Here is a 16,008-nt window from a genome sequence, read left to right as displayed (position 1 = left end):
CTCCAAACTATCTCACCTTGCCAGTAAAAAAGATAGAACTTAAATGGCAGAAGCAAGAATCACTCATAATGTTCAAAAGATTATGATTTTCATAAGGAATTGTTCCCACTTTGAAGACTGAGGAACTAGGGGAGGGCATGCTTCTTTGCGATAGGATTTTGAAAGTGTGTTGTTTGCCAAGAGCAAGATTGAGAAATGTGACATAATACTTTTCCAGACTTAGTAAACATACTGACAGTTACCTTTTCCTATGAATATATATGGGGACAAACAATATTTCAAAGATTAATCACAACCATATCACCACAGATTTTGAAAACCTAGGAAATTCCTGGGAGCTCAGCTGGGATTCTTATCCATTCTTTCTTTTTGTGGGACTGGAAAGGGGAAGAAGAATGCTGCAAATGAATGAAGTTAGTGGGAAATATTTGGATTTTTGGACCATTGTTTGAGTTATCTAGATCCTGGCATTAGATTAATTGCACGCCCCCCCCCCCCAAACAAGGACTGGTAAAGTATTTTTGTCTGAAGCATGGTGAGTTTGATCAAGCAGGCTTTAAACTCTAATGTCCCAAGAAAATAATCTAGATGAACTCTTAGCAAGGTAAATATGATTTAATAAATGTAACAGTCTCATAATAGAAATATAACAACTGAAGAATGCAATATTTTCTGAAGGAACAAAAGCTATAGAAAAGAAGAAGGAATTGTATCTTAAAAATATCAACTCCTGCTCAAAAATCCAAATGAATAACAATGATGTGGAAAGCATATGGGTTAAGATAAGGGGAAGGATTAAATTTTTTTTTAAAAAGCCATACTTGCAATGAATAAAGCTGGTGAAGTTTCTAGCCTGAAGCCTTAACCACTATACCAGAATGGTTCTTATACTAGAGAAAAATATTCTTTCAGCATAGACCAGGTCTTTCCAAGGCCATCAAGAGAATGGCAAAATATTGGTTGATTTTGAAATGCGGGAGGAAAAAGCCTACAATTTAAACCCAGGAGCATTAACCTATGTAAGGGCTTTTAGCTCTGAATGCATATCACTTTTTTATTCTTGCCTACACCATGACTGTGAACTTTCTGCCAAATAAGCCAGTCCCGAATAAGAGATAAAAGTCTAAACAGACTTGCCTGTGTGAAGCCTGATAAAACTGTTGCTGTTGATATGTATGATACTGTCAAAAGGGAAACTGCAGACACACATGAAATCAAGACTCCTTAATTTAATGCTAACCAATGCAGAATACTTAACAGGAATATTGCAGAAAGTTATCCTGTAATGCTGTCGCTCTTAATTTTAAGAGAAATTAAAGCTAAGTGTAGCTAAGTATAGCAGATTTTAGTAAACTCAAAGGAAGAATAAGTAGGATTCCAGAGCAGTAGACACTAATGGAAAATAGAGCTGAAGGTGGACTGGTGTTCCAAACGAAAAATGTATATAAGCACAACTGCAGACAGATCTGATGAGCTTTAAAAATGGAGGACACCACAAAAAAGCCAGGGTGGCTATACTAAAAACGTTGTCAAAAACCAGAGGCAACCAAGGGAATATAAATCAGAGCTTCTATAGATACGTTCAAAATAACGGGAAGAGAAAGTGAAATGGAAAAACCATAACAGGCTATGAAGAAAAGCCAATGCATTCAACTATTCAATTCTGGTTCAGTTTTCATCAGCAAGAAAATACAACACATGCATGTAACTTTCTTAACAACAGTATGGAAGTCATTTGGCACTTCTTTCTTTTGAGCTTGTTGGAAAATAACCCAGAGTATTTGCACTGAAGCACATGGACTCAGGTGCTTCAGAAAAAAGTGGCAGACGTCAAAACAGTTTCAATTCTAGAGTATTGCCTGAAATCCGATCAGAGGATCAAAGCAATCAGCAGTCATTTGTCAATAATTCAGATCCCAACAGGTGACTTCATTCTAGAGGTGGAAATATTTACTAAAATAATATCAAGAAGCAGCCACTAGAACATTACCTAAATATATCTTCAGATTAAAATTACATGTGTTTATATGAAGTATATCAAACAAATACAAAACATAATGAGAGTATAGGATTTTCATTATTATCCATCTACTATCTCATCAGAAATGTATTAAGTTAAGAAAATACTTTTCTGGATTGAGAATAAGCTATTATGTTATTGATAATGATTTTTGAAGTCTGTTGGGGAATGGTTTTGATCACAGAGAACACAGATGATGATAACAGATCTCTCATACAGAGAAGACAAAGGGAGGCAGTCAGTGATATATAGAAGTAATTATTTTAATGAAATTTAGAAACAAACATCAATATTTAGAAACATTGACAGTTGGAACTGGTAACAGCAGCCCATAGTTTTTCTTCAAGCCTATCTTTAGGGCTATTTCTCATGCTGTGAAACTCTAAATAGGAATACACTATAAGACAGTATATGCATTATTTCTGAAAATAAATGATGTACCTGTTTTGCTGGATTTTCACAGTATCTTTTTTAAAAAGTTATAATTTTCTTTCCAAATGCATATGGATTTTCACTAACAAAGATCTTAACAGAGAAAAAAAAATAACAAAAAGTTCCTAAGAACCAATTTTATAAGAATTTGATAATATAGGATTGCAAATTAGAATTTACGTGAAAGGTGCCTTTGAATATTGTTTCATGGAATAGGACAAATTTAAGCATGCAAACCAATTCTGTGATTCACTATTCATTTGTGACCCTCACTGGTAACTGTGAATAATCTTTAACTAGATAGCATTTGTCAACCCCATGCAAACGGGCAAGATCAAGGATGAAAGAATCCTGCACAGATATCAGTTAGGTATCTTTAATATTAGTCTGGGATAAATACAGAATCTTGGAAACTGAAATAGGAGTTTCCAACCTTCATTTATAGTGAGTTCATTAAGGCAGAATCTCTTCAAATGATTTGAAATGCTTCTTCCCAAGTTTTTAGCTACCTGGGCTAAGTTGCAATTCCAGAGATGAGCTGCCAGCTGACTCACCCACTGCTATCTCTTGACTGTTGATGTCTGCTGTTTCTTCTGTTCATTTCCCAGCCTCCCCACTTGTCACATAAATATTATTTGACAGTGGGAGGAATGGCTAATGGTGGTTTTACTTCATTTTTGTTCTGTTATCTTTTTGGGGAAAAGTTGGGCTGTTTCTGTAGTGATTTGTGAATTATTTTTCAGACAAGATTCAAATTTATTTTTCTTTAGTATATGTTTTTATAGTGACACTTGGAACAATTAGTCTTCAACATTCAGAAAAATACAAATGTCTCATTCACTTACCATATTGTAGGTAAGCCAAGAATTTTAGGTCCCAAAATACACTCCCAAAATTGGGTTTGGCTTATCTGTGGACCAGAGCTCAGGTTTTTTTAAAGCCCATCATGACCTTAAAATTGCATGCTTTTATAAATGATGAGGTAACAATTTGCAGTTTCCCGCCTGTCGCTGTGGTTAAAAATTCGAGGGTTGGCTTCTCTGCGGGTGACATATTTTTTCATGGTATTTTGGTTGAAATTTTGAGGGCCAGCTTATTCATGGATGGGCTTATCTGCAATTATATGTGGTATATCACTACTGCTAGTTCCACTGTTGGTGCCTGAATCCGTGTACATTTATTTGTTTTATGCCCTGCCTTTTTTTACATAACTTAAGATGGTGTACATAGTGGTGTTTCCTCTTCATATTTAGCTCACGCAGCCCTCTGAGGTGGCTTGATATGCACGCTCACACATACTCCTATGCACACATTTACAAATCTACCTCCTCCTCAGTTTCTGTTGCTCAGAGATAGTTCTCGTAGTGGAATCATTTTTCCACTATATCATTGGGGCAGGCAGGGAACTGGCGGTTGATACACCTTGGGAATGGTTTGGTTCCTCAGCTGCCTGTGTAACGGGCTCCCACAGCTAAATTTCAGTGCGGCAGTAAATTCTACCAGGTTCAAATGAAGTTCCTTTCTAGCTACTGCACTTAGGATTGTACCCCAAGACATTTTTCTTCATGATTTTGTTTACTCCCTATTTTTATAAATAACAAAAGGCAATGTATAAAACAGGGTATAGACCCAGTGAAAGCAAGCATATTTTACAAAGCTACGAACAGTTCTATGGGGTAGGCAGATACTAGTTTTAGCTATATTTCCTTGTTTTTCTTATCGCATTCCATAATTTGTTTTCATAGTTCTTGCTCTTTTGTGTAGGTTGCATTGTGTTGTTTGCTCCAAAAGGGAACAGCCTGATGTTCATACACATCATGCACGCGTACATTACATGTGCATGAGCCTGTCTTTGTTCTTCATTATGATTTTGATAATTTTGAAGAACTGAACCGTACTTATCCACTGGCACTTATTCACGGATGTTTCTTTCTTCTGACAGAATTTATAAGGAAACACTTTGTTCTATTAACTGTGCTAGGTACCAAATAGTTTTGGCATTTTGTTTTGCTTTAATCTTGGTAGTTACTATATATTGTACCATTATGTAGTGCTATTTGGGTCAGTAAAGGCCAGTGAGGGGACGAGTACCATCGACAAGTATTAATTGCTGTAGCATGAAGGAAAGCATAGGAACAGCCTGAAAATAATAAGAATGTGAGACACAAATGCTACCACATTGTAAAAGCCAGCAGCCCAACGTAGATGAAACGGCATGCTGCCTATTAGCAAACTCCAAGCAGAGATGTCTGGCAAGTGAGCGGCCATATCAACTGAACAAACAAACAAATAAATAAATGCCCTGCTATCGGTGGTGGTGAGGGGTGGGGAGAGGCAGCCAACTCCAGCAGCAAATGTTGGCTGTCGCAAAAGGGAATTGAACATAACAAAACCTGGTTATTCTTTAAAATATATGCCTGTTGTACTTTTATGGGCAGGAGCGGGGAGGAAAGGTACTTTGGTTCTGAGCTACAGCAGAAGTCGCCCTCTGAGTCAGTTGTGGAATACACACAGAGAGACAGAAAGACACACAGCATCCTACACAACTCCAGAGGTTGCTGCAACTCCCTGAGGGAAAAGTTTCCATTCTGCTTTGGGAGAGCAAGGATGGAGTGACTGCTTGAATTCACCAGAGTTCCTACTCCCATAGGATTTTATGTCTCAGAGTTGCAGATCTGATGCAGCCTTTGTCTAAGACAGAAAGAGGAGAGCACAAAGAACACAGCCTTGAGCATTATACTTCTAGTGTCATTTTAATAGGCATACCTGCTGTTTATCTTGGCCCAGCTGTGCCTTCAAGACCTTCAGGGAGACAGGAAAAAAAAAAATGTTGCAGCCCCGAATGTCAGTTTGAAAGCAGGCTTTTTGTGAGCTGCTCTGAGGCCCTGTTGAGCCTGAAAAGCAATATAGGAATATACACAAACACCACATGTCTTTTCATACCTGTAGAACTATTCTTGGAAAGCATAGAATTCCAGAAGCAGGAGCAATTCACTCTGTATTTATCTCTTCATAATTGTGCTGAAATGGGAGGTCCAGTTTTGCAAAATCCTTTGTCAAAATACAAAGCACTTTCCACTTTTGGTTTCCAGAAACTTACAGGGGAGATTCATTGCAAAAAGAGGGGGAAAGTTCTCAGTTGCCAGAAAGAGCCCTCACTTAATATCACTGAGCAGATGATGGAGGTCAGAAGCTACTGTCTTCTATGAAGCAGGGTTTTCATGAGCCTTTGGGAACATCAACATATTGCTAATCCTGAAATGACAACTTTCTCTTTCTATATCACTTAAAAAGATTTAACTAGAATGCAAATTTACTTTTCTTTCCAAAAGTGAACTTCATTTATAATTATTTTTTAAAGCTTCAGATTTTTTTTCTCACCAAAGAAGGCATTTCAGATAGCCAACAAGTTCAGTGAGATTATTTAGTTTTACTCTTAAAAGAAATAAGAAATATAGTCACTTCTTCCTCCTCTGCTTTTTTCCCCCAAATCTTTTTCATTTGTTTATCTTGCAGGCTTTCTGGATTTCAGCTGCCATCATCTCTTGTGAGCACAGGTTCTATTCTGACGCTCTGTTTCACGACTGATTTTGCTGTGAGTGCCCAAGGATTCAAGGCTATCTATGAAGGTAAGATGCTATATTTTAATATGCAAATAGACCTACAGCTTGAGTGGCAGGCGTGTTTTCCTTGTGGATGGATTTGAATCCCTAAGAGAACTTGTAGAATTGCTGTGAGAAAATTGAATATCTTGTTAAAATTCTATCAACCTTTATTGGATTAGTATTTTTGGAATGTTGTGGGATGGTTTTAGATTATTATTTTTTTAAAATACAACTTTCTCTAAAAGTATACTTGTGCAAAACACTGGCTTTATTTTATGATATATTTTCCAAATATCTGAAAACGTGAGTTGCAAAAATACGGTATTTCAGTCCTGGTATTATTTCCACATTCTTGTCAGAGGCAGTATATATTTTCTTATGGTGCAACCCTGTGTGTATATAATTACATGAGAATAAGTTCCTCTGAGCATAGTGAAACTTGCTTCTGAGTGAACAAGTATGGAATTATTATAATTCATATTTCTCTACCCTTTTTTGGCTATTGCTCTTTGAAATTATGATCCCATAAATCCTTGAAGTAGTAACACTTTTTTGGTATTTTGTCTTATATGTGCGAGAAAGCTACATGTAAGTATATTTATATCAATTTATTTTACTTACAATATTTGTAAACTATCCCAATCAAAAAGACTTGGGCAACCTAGAACAAATAGCACAAATAATCATCAATACCTAGTCAGTATTAAATCAGATGGTTTTCCACCATCACCCTGTGAGCCCAAAGCTCATATCAACTGACATGAAATGGTTTTAAGGGCCTTCCAGTATGCAGGGAGAGCTGAGGCCAGGCAGCGTATTCCCCACTGAAAGTTATGCTGCTCAGGGCATTCAGACTGGGAGGTCCATTTATATGCTTGTCCAAATGTGGAGATACTTACTCAGCATTGCATTAGAACCTCCATTCAGATGGAAGTCCAAATGTGGAAACGGTAGCTCTGTATTGCATTATTTTTCAGTGAGGCATACATTTGTGTGTATGTTCTAGCACATAGTAGTCAGATTGCTTTGACTGTCTCTGTTAAAGATCAAACTTAAGAAACAGTAAGAAATATCTGTTAGGGAAATAACTTACCACTGTATTTCATTCATAATGAAACATAGAGAAGCAAAATGAGAAAACAAGGCTATACTGCAAGGATGCAATTTTATATACATTTATCTTGGAATGTTAAGCTCAATTGAGTTTACACACATTTGAGTTGAGCTCAATGAAATTGATTTTACATGCATAGGATTGCTTTGTTATAATGTAATTTCATGCATGCTTTCTCAAAGGTAATTTTTTATTAAATGAACACATTATTAATAAATATGCTACTAATAACATCTCAGGAAGTTTCAAAAGATCAAAGAGACTCTCTCAATATATATCCCATGGCTTCTTGCAACTAGCAAAAAAAATGTCTAGTTCAGTTGTCTGTCAAGTTTTGTTGCATAGAGAGATTTTTATAAGTGGCAGTTTACAGGCAGATGAAATGAATGAAATTGCATAGTATGATAAACTACATGCAGCAGTTTTTGAGAGTCCAGATACGAATACTTGAAGCACATTTAAACGGATAGAATTCCATTTTTGAGTCCACAGAATCAGTTTGGGTGTTAACTAAAGCAGAGTCGAAATTCTGAGCTACTTTTCTGTTTTGTGCATGCCTTTATATATTAGCATATTTAGTAAACCTTTATATAGTAAACCTCAAAGCTCAGGTGAACCTTTGTGAAGTTCCATTCTGGAGGCAAAATTATTGACCATGAAAGGACTTTTGAATCAGCTGCAAAGTGAATGAAAATCAAAAATGTTCCTCTGTTTTTCATCTTGATTCTACTCACAGTTTGCAGTGCTAGAAGTCCCAAGCAATTTGGAAGCCCTGAGGTAGCCCACCAAACAAAGTGAGAGGAGAATTTGAACCTTGGAAAGAAAATGCTGTGTATTTCTCCCTAAATTTTCTTCCTGACCTTAGACTCCTTTTACTATTAATGCTATAATATCACAGTGGTTATAACACTTGCCTGGTAAACAGTAGATTGGTGGTTCAAAACCTAACAGGATTGTTTTAATAACTATTTTTCTTTTACTAAGCTTCCTATTTTTCCATTAAAAAAAAAAAATGTCCTGTGGTTCACCCTTTTTTTTTCTTTTTTTGCAACTGAAAAAAAAGTTTCACCCTCAGTTCCCAAAAGTACAGAGAAACTTAGGAAGCACAGGAAATAAAAACAGTATTTTTTAAAAAAAAAATGCTGGGTCTTGAACCATTAATCTTACATATACAATGCAAGTATTTCAAACTTTGGGTTGTTATAGCCTTCATGGTAAAATGCAGCTCTAATAGGTATCCGAGAACATGGTAAGCATTGACTCAGTTGAAAGGGTGTTCCTGTCTCTGGGAAAATGCCAAAGAATTGCTGGGTTTAGTCTGTGCACTATCCAAAATGGACAGGAGCCTCAAGGTGACCTAAGAGGAAAAGTGTACTTTGGAAGTGGAGCAGAAAAATGGATGCTGAAGTATACTAGACAGGAACTACTCCCTTGGCATTCTCAATATTTCAGTGGGATTAACTTCAGGTCTGATTCGATCCCTGCGAGTTCCCCTTCCAAGACAAAGAGGTAAATTTTGAGCCAAGGTAGCTGGTGGAAGGGAGGGAGAAGAGGCACACCAACATACAGTCCAGTAAAATCATGCTTGTGGTACCTCATCCTTATATTTACTGAATAATACTTTAAAGCTTTCAGAAAAAGTGAGAGGGCAAGAGAGTGAATGTTCAGCAGTATAATAGCTTTTTACAAATTCCATTCTTTATTCCACTGTCTTTGGGACAAATCTCTTATCTGTGTGTGTGTCTGTCCATCTGTCAATTGACCTATCTACCTACATATTTAGGCTCCTTTGTCATATGACAAATATCATGTTGTTTTTGTCAGATATGCCACCCCTAGAATGCCTTTTTCTGGATCATTTTTAGCAATCATCTTCTTAGAATTTTACAATTCTTATACATATAAATATGGAGCCATTAGTATGGTGTTACTTGTGATTCTGAATATCTTTCCTCAGCTTGGAATTTCTGTTGCAAAAAGATGATACATTCCTAACATTCAATCATTGGGTGGGAGGTGAGGTTATAGGATAGACCTGCAGTTGCATTTCAAGTAAGTTTTTTTTTTTAATCGTTCTAAGTAAAACAGTATTTTTTAAAAATAAATCCTGACATGGGTACGCACAAGGCATATAGTCTCCATACACTGGAAGGAAGTGGAGCTCTATCCCCCTACAAGAGTCATCATTTTGTGCCCATGGAAATTCTTCAGATGATTAAAAACCTGAACAATCAGGATTCTAACTGTATAGGGAGTCTCTCTCTCTCTCTCTCTCTCTCTCTCCTGTTGTGAATTCTGACAGGATACTACTTGCCCCTATTATCCTACATGCATAAATCACATGATTTATGAACCCAAGAATATATGCCAGTTGTAACAACAATTCTATCATTTATTTAAACATGTTGAGAATCATCCTCCTTTCTTGTTACATTTATTTAGACAAAACATTTGCTACTGAATTTACAGTGGCGATGAGTGCACTATTGGGAGATATGAACAAACAGGTTAGGGATAGATTGTCATGGAGAAAATCTATCTATGTGGTCACTAGGAGTCGAAAATGACTTGATGGCACATAATCATTCATTTTGAGAGACAGGGAAAGGTCCATCTATGGCCACATCCTTGTTATTCAGAAATGAGTTCCATTGAGCCATGCCTGACAATGTAATACATGCTGGAGTTGATGGATGTTATAGGACAAAAACTCTAGGAGGGCTCCAATTTGATGAAGGATGCCTTAATAAAGGTGCTTGGGATCACACGTTTAGTGCTGAACCCCCCAAAATACAGTGATTTCTATGTTAGTATATTTTATTATTCCTCTTTCCCTATTGACCCATCTTACTTACTGTACCTTGTTTCTACTAAATTACCTTTAATGAGTATTAATATTACTAAGTATTCAGTTGTTGCTGAAAAGTTGTTTATCATGTGAGCAATGACAACATCCAACATAAGTCCACACAATACAGTTTTCCCTGGCCCCTTTCCTTAACATGCTCCAAAGAGTTCCCCAACTCTTTGGAATGAATATGAGAAATATGAGTAGGTGGCAGAGGAGAATTTGTTTTGCAATTGCATGTCATTCTAGCACTGGATAGACAGAGTTAGATGTCTCCCAAACTGTGGAAAGGGAAGTGATATTTGAATGTCTCTTGTATTCTCCCTGAGCATTCCAAAGTCTTATTATATTTTCATGTAAAATTCCAATGCATAAGTCTGTACAACATCCTGATGGCTGCATCAGTGCTCTAGAAAGTGCTTCTTGGCACAATGGACTTTTTGAACGTTCAGCAAAACCATGATGCTGTTTGCTGGTTTTCAACTGTTGATCTGCTCAATAGACACCATGTCTGGATTTTGTCCTGGCAGGTTTGTCCTGTGGCACAGTATGTATTCACTTAACTGTGCAGTAGGAACACACTCTATGTCTGCAGGTATTGGCTTGTAGCATTAGGATTTGTATTTTGAAAGGATGCTAGAAAAAATTATTGCCCTTGAACTCAGTTTCTTACTCAGTGTCCACCCTGATTTATGTTTTCCACTACAATGATCAACTAATCTGAACCTGAATTAAGTTTTGCAAAGTAAAGCACACACTGGGTTGAAAACCTGTGTCACACTCTGTTAAAAAAAGACATTTTGAGAAAGAAAGGCAAACCTACTAGCTATTTTCAGACTTCTTTAATCCTTTCCATTAGCAGCTTTAGTCCTTTTGTTACCTTGATTGCTACTGGGGATTTTAAAATGACTGGTCTTTCTTAAACACCTTCAGGAATTATTTATTGGAATCAAACAAAAAGCTCAAAGCAAAAACAACTGTGTCTTACGTTATATTCTTTTTGTTACATAAGATCATTATTTCCTATACTGGTTTCAGAATTACTGCAAAGTTTAGTTGATAGATTGATTATGTACCATCAAGTCAATGTTGATTCTCAGCAACCACATAGATAGACCTTCTCTATGATGACCTAACACCAATCTGCACTCATCCCCATCCACCTTGCTGCTAGTCATCCTGTCCTTCTCTTTCCTTTTACCTTTCCAAGCTTCATGGACTTCTGAAAGGAGCTGGTTTTTCTCATAATCAAAAAGAAAACAAAATACCTCCCTTCCCCCAGTAACAAATATACATATAAGGTGGCAGCCAAAGACAACAACTGTCACAGCAGTAACACCTGCCTCCTGGGCGGATTTGTTCTATAACCCATGTGTTTTCTTGGCTGCCCGTGATATTCTCATGAACCATTTTCATTGATTTTAAATAAATAAATAAAAGATAATACAAACTAAACTCAGAAAGGAAAAGGAAAATAGAGAATAAAAAGTGCAAGAGAAAAGAAAAAAAGGAGAAAGAGGAAAAAATAAGAAAAAGAGAAAAGAAATATTTAAAGAAGTGGCTTCCAATCTTCATTACAAGTACAAAGAAACTTAGTAATTCTTCACCCCTATAAGGTTATGTGTAAGTATCTCTTCTTCCCACCACCCATCCCTTATCCATACACAAATCCATAAATCATTAACATTTAAATCCTGGTGTCAGCAAAAATCCATAAGGATTCCCAGAGTTTTATAGAAACATGTCTTAGTTTAACCTTGGTCAAACAAACTAACTTTGTACTCCTTCCTTTTGCTTCTATCAATCTTGATCTTTAATTCATTCAGATGTTGTTGTAGGATTTGATCTCTCTTCTATTTTTCTTTTTCCCATCTCAAAAGCTTCTTTGATACTTTAGCAAACCTCTTTTGTAAATCCGCTACATAGTGATAATAAACTAATCTCATAGCCATAATGCAACTGGTAGAATAGGATTAACTATATGAATAGTTGAATATCTCAAATTTAATCCTATTTTTTCCTGCATCATGTTGGAGTTAGCAAGGCTCTTTTCAGTGGCTAATATAAAGGCATATAAAAAGTATAGATACAAGCAGAAGATGTCTTCCATTGTATTCATTTTCCAGAACATATTAAGGTATGATATTACTGACAAGCTCTGAAACAGATGTGAACAAACTTCCTTGAACATACTGAGGATTCAGTCTGCTGAATTCAGACTGTGGTTTTGTATCTAATAATTATGAGGTCAGAAGCAGTAATGGACAAACTCCCTACAGCTCTATTTAGAAATGGGACATATATTTCTTCTGCATGTATAGAACTCCTGGTTTTTACCTTCTGATCTGATGGAGAATCAGTATCTCTCCAAATGTTGCTGAAGTATAACTCCTAACTTCAGTTTTATGACCTATTATGAGCAATACTGGGAGCTGTATTTCGGAAATACTTGATTGGCAAAGGTGCTCAGTCCCTTTTGTAGAGGGATATCTGAAGGAAATATCATTACAGTGGTACCTTGGGTCACGAACTTAATTCGTTCCATGACTCTGGTCGCGACCCGAATTGGTCGCAACCCGAATCAAATTTTCCCATAAGGTTCAATGTAAATACGGTTAATCCATTCTAAACCATATGTATTTTTTTTTTTAAAACCACAAAAATATGACACAAAGTACAATACAGTACACTATGAAGAGAGAGAACACTAACCTTGCTTGAGGCGTGGAGGACAGGAAGGCGGGTGGGGAGGCAGTTATTGTTTGGAGGGAGAGTCCCTCTCCCTACAGGAAGCCACGACCATGTGTCACAGCAGGGAAAATGGCCGCGGATCCTGTTCGTCACCTGATGCGGAGTTCGCGAATGGAAGCAAAATTTTGCGAACGGTGCTGTTTGTGACCCGAACTGGTCGTGAACAGAAGCGTTCATGACCTGAGGTACCACTGTATATATAAACTTAATTAAAATTCTACATATAAAATAAACATACACACACAGTTTTTTTAACACAGAAACTTATACAGAAACATAAACCTGCAAATACAAAACTAAACATCTAACTTAAAAATATATATATATACTCCACTTCTGCCCTTCATTTTCCTCACGGCTCTATTAACCATTTCTTATTCTTTTATACCGCTGTAGTCACTATTTAAATTTCCCATTATTTCCCCTTATTTAATCTATAAAACCTTTTATCATCAAGCTATTTTTCTCTACTTTTGTAATATAATGTATAAATGGACTCCAGTCTTTAATAAAACCCTCTGTAGATTCCTCTCTCACTAGACATGTCCGTTTTGCCATCTCCCTCAAGTCCATAACAAGGAAATATCATTACTGAAGATCATTACAAGTTCATGCTGAACTCTGAACCTGGAAGTTACAAAGGTGATAACATTACAAATCAGAAAACTAGACTGGCTAAAGATCCAGATTAAATTCCCTGCAAATCTCACAGTATCCTATAAATCAGCCATGGTCAAACTCTGGTGTTTCCCATGTATCTAATCTCGTGTCAATTTCCACAGCACAAACAGGACAAAAGGAGCTTCCTAGGCAAGTTAGTTCAATTAGGCTGGAAATGGTTGGGGTAGGCTGTAGGGAAGCAAGGAGGCAACGTGTTCTTAGTGACATCTGAGGAGTTTTAGCTACAGCAAACAGTGTGAATTTGTAACTGTTTGGAGAGTAAATAACCTAAGAATTCAGTGGCATGGGGCATGTTGTTACCTCATACCCTGCTGAGTTCTGTTACAATTGGCCCAATGTAACAGATGACCTTTCCACTGCATTTTCTTCTTGTTAGAAATATGTTTCCTGTTGAAGTACAGGCCAGATTCTTAAGGAAAAGAAAGAAAAAAAGAGGTGGGCAAACTGACAGCTGCTGTGTACAGGATGTTAGATTCTTTCTGATGTTGGTATGCCGGCTCTGTTGTAGAAATACAACAAATGGTGGCACCGTGAAGGCAGAGTATAGCTTCAGCTTCTAGCAGATGACCAGGCGTTACGCTGGCAATTAAAGAAATTCTCCCAGAGCTATAAGAATTATTTTCTAAAGTCCCTCTGAAGCCACACAATTGACAGACTTAACAAACACAACTGGGATATTGGAGGGGTGCTTCAGAGTCATCATTTATCAGCAAAAGTATTGTTGCTGGCAACTCAGGCAGACTGTAGCTTAGATAACATGACTGCGGCATCCACACAGAATCATAGAATCACAGAATCATAGAACCGCAGGGTTGGAAGGGATAGTTCTCACTGTCAGGAAATTCTTCCTTATTTCCAGGTTGGATCTCCCTCTGACGAGCTTCCACCCATTGCTTTTTGTCCTACCCTCAGGTGCTATGGAGAATAAATCGACACTCTCTTCCCTGTGGCAGCCCTTCAAGTATTGGAAGACCGCTATCATGTCTCCCCTCAGTCTTCTTTTCATTAAGCTAAACATACCTAGTTTCTTTAGCCATTCTTCTACCCCTTATTATCTTTTTGGTCTTCTCTGCATTCTTTCTAGGGCCTCAGCATCTTTTTTGTGTTGTGGTGATCAGAACTGGATGCAATATTCCAAATGTGGCCTTACCAGTGCAGTGTAGAACAGTATTATCACTCCCCTTCATCTTGATACTATCCCTCTGTTGATGCAACCCAGGACTGCATTGGATTTTTTGACAGATGCAACACACTGCTGACTCATACTTAGGCGGTGGTCCACCAGGACACCTAGATCTGTCTCATAGGAGCCAGGTACTACCTATCCTGTACCTGTGTATCTGGTTTTTCCTGCCTAAGTGCAGGATGTTACTTTTCTCTCCACTGAACTGCATCTTGTTGGATAGGGCCCAATGCTCAAGTCTATCAAGATCCTTCTGGATCTTGAATCTATCTTCTGAAGGGTAAGCAATTCCTCCTAGCTTTGGGTCATCCACAAATTTGATGAGCACCCCTTCAATCCCCTCATCTAGTCATTTATGAAGATGTTGAAGAGCACTGGGCCCAAGACAGAACCTGAGGTACCCCACTGCCGGGTTTGCTATGCTGATATTTATTTGTTTGTTTGTTTATTTATTAATGTGTACCCTGCCCAACTTCCAATGACTCTGGGCAGTTCACAAATAAAAGCATTTTTTAAAGGATATAATCAGAAACAAAAAATAAGGAATTAAAGACTAGCAACTCAGTTCTGTGATATATTTGTACATTACTTTATCAGTTGACAAGCTCTGAAATTCTAAAAGTTTACTCTTACCAACTAAAATCTCACTTGGGACTTGTTGCAATTATTCTGAACACATGAGCAGTCTTAACTTTCAGAATTTTTACAATGCCGCTTAAAGCTTCTGAACTCCAATTTATTTATTACAGATTGAAAGACTCCTACTGAAAAACAGGGATGTTAATAATTCAGTGATTCTTGTGGCCTTTGCATTTTTATCCAAAATGCATTGCCACTGATTTCAATGCAGTTCATTTCCAAATAAATATGTTTCCTATATCAACAATAGGAACTTTGGTAGACTTCACAATTCATGAATCCTGCATTGCTTAAAGGCAACAGAAGGAAACAAATAGGCAAATCACTTACACACAGTGAAAAACTACTGAAAATAGTTTATGCATTATGCAATACAAAATGATAATATACTATGAAGGTTCAGTGAACAGGCTTTGTCTCATACTTTATTTATTAGTATCATATTGGCTTGCCTATGGCAATAACCTCTTGAGTCATAGGCCCAAGCCAATATGCTACTTATTAAATTTTGCAGGGTCAGATTTACTTCTTATTTGCAAGTACTTGAAGTGGCAACAGAAATCCATACAACATTCAAAAGCGAACAGGTGCTTTTTCCTTAATTTTGTTGCCAATTATAATTATAATGATACATAGGCAAAAATGAGTGAGAGCGAATAAGATTTGACCATTTTATAAGAGCATGCATTAAGTTGTGTGGATATCTTTGTGTCTATGCATTTGTGTATGTGTTCA

General features: G+C 37.0%; 1 protein-coding gene across 1 annotated transcript in view; it reads left to right on the top strand.

The window, feature by feature from the left end:
- Nucleotides 1-16,008, top strand: part of CSMD1 (CUB and Sushi multiple domains 1) — a 1,157,732-nt gene that overhangs the window by 368,208 nt on the left and 773,516 nt on the right. Inside the window, exon 3 of the mRNA XM_088136832.1 lies at nt 5,969-6,081. Within this exon, the coding sequence (XP_087992958.1) occupies nt 5,969-6,081 (113 nt within the window). The remainder of the gene's footprint in view (nt 1-5,968; nt 6,082-16,008) is intronic.

Source organism: Python bivittatus, unplaced genomic scaffold, assembly GCF_059951505.1.
Source record: "Python bivittatus isolate LINGU-HERP-01145 unplaced genomic scaffold, Pbiv_v1 ctg000020_np1212, whole genome shotgun sequence".
NCBI classification, from domain to species: domain Eukaryota; kingdom Metazoa; phylum Chordata; class Lepidosauria; order Squamata; family Pythonidae; genus Python; species Python bivittatus.
The sequence above is the reverse complement of the archived record's forward strand: the minus strand, read 5'-3'. Positions and strand labels throughout refer to the sequence as shown.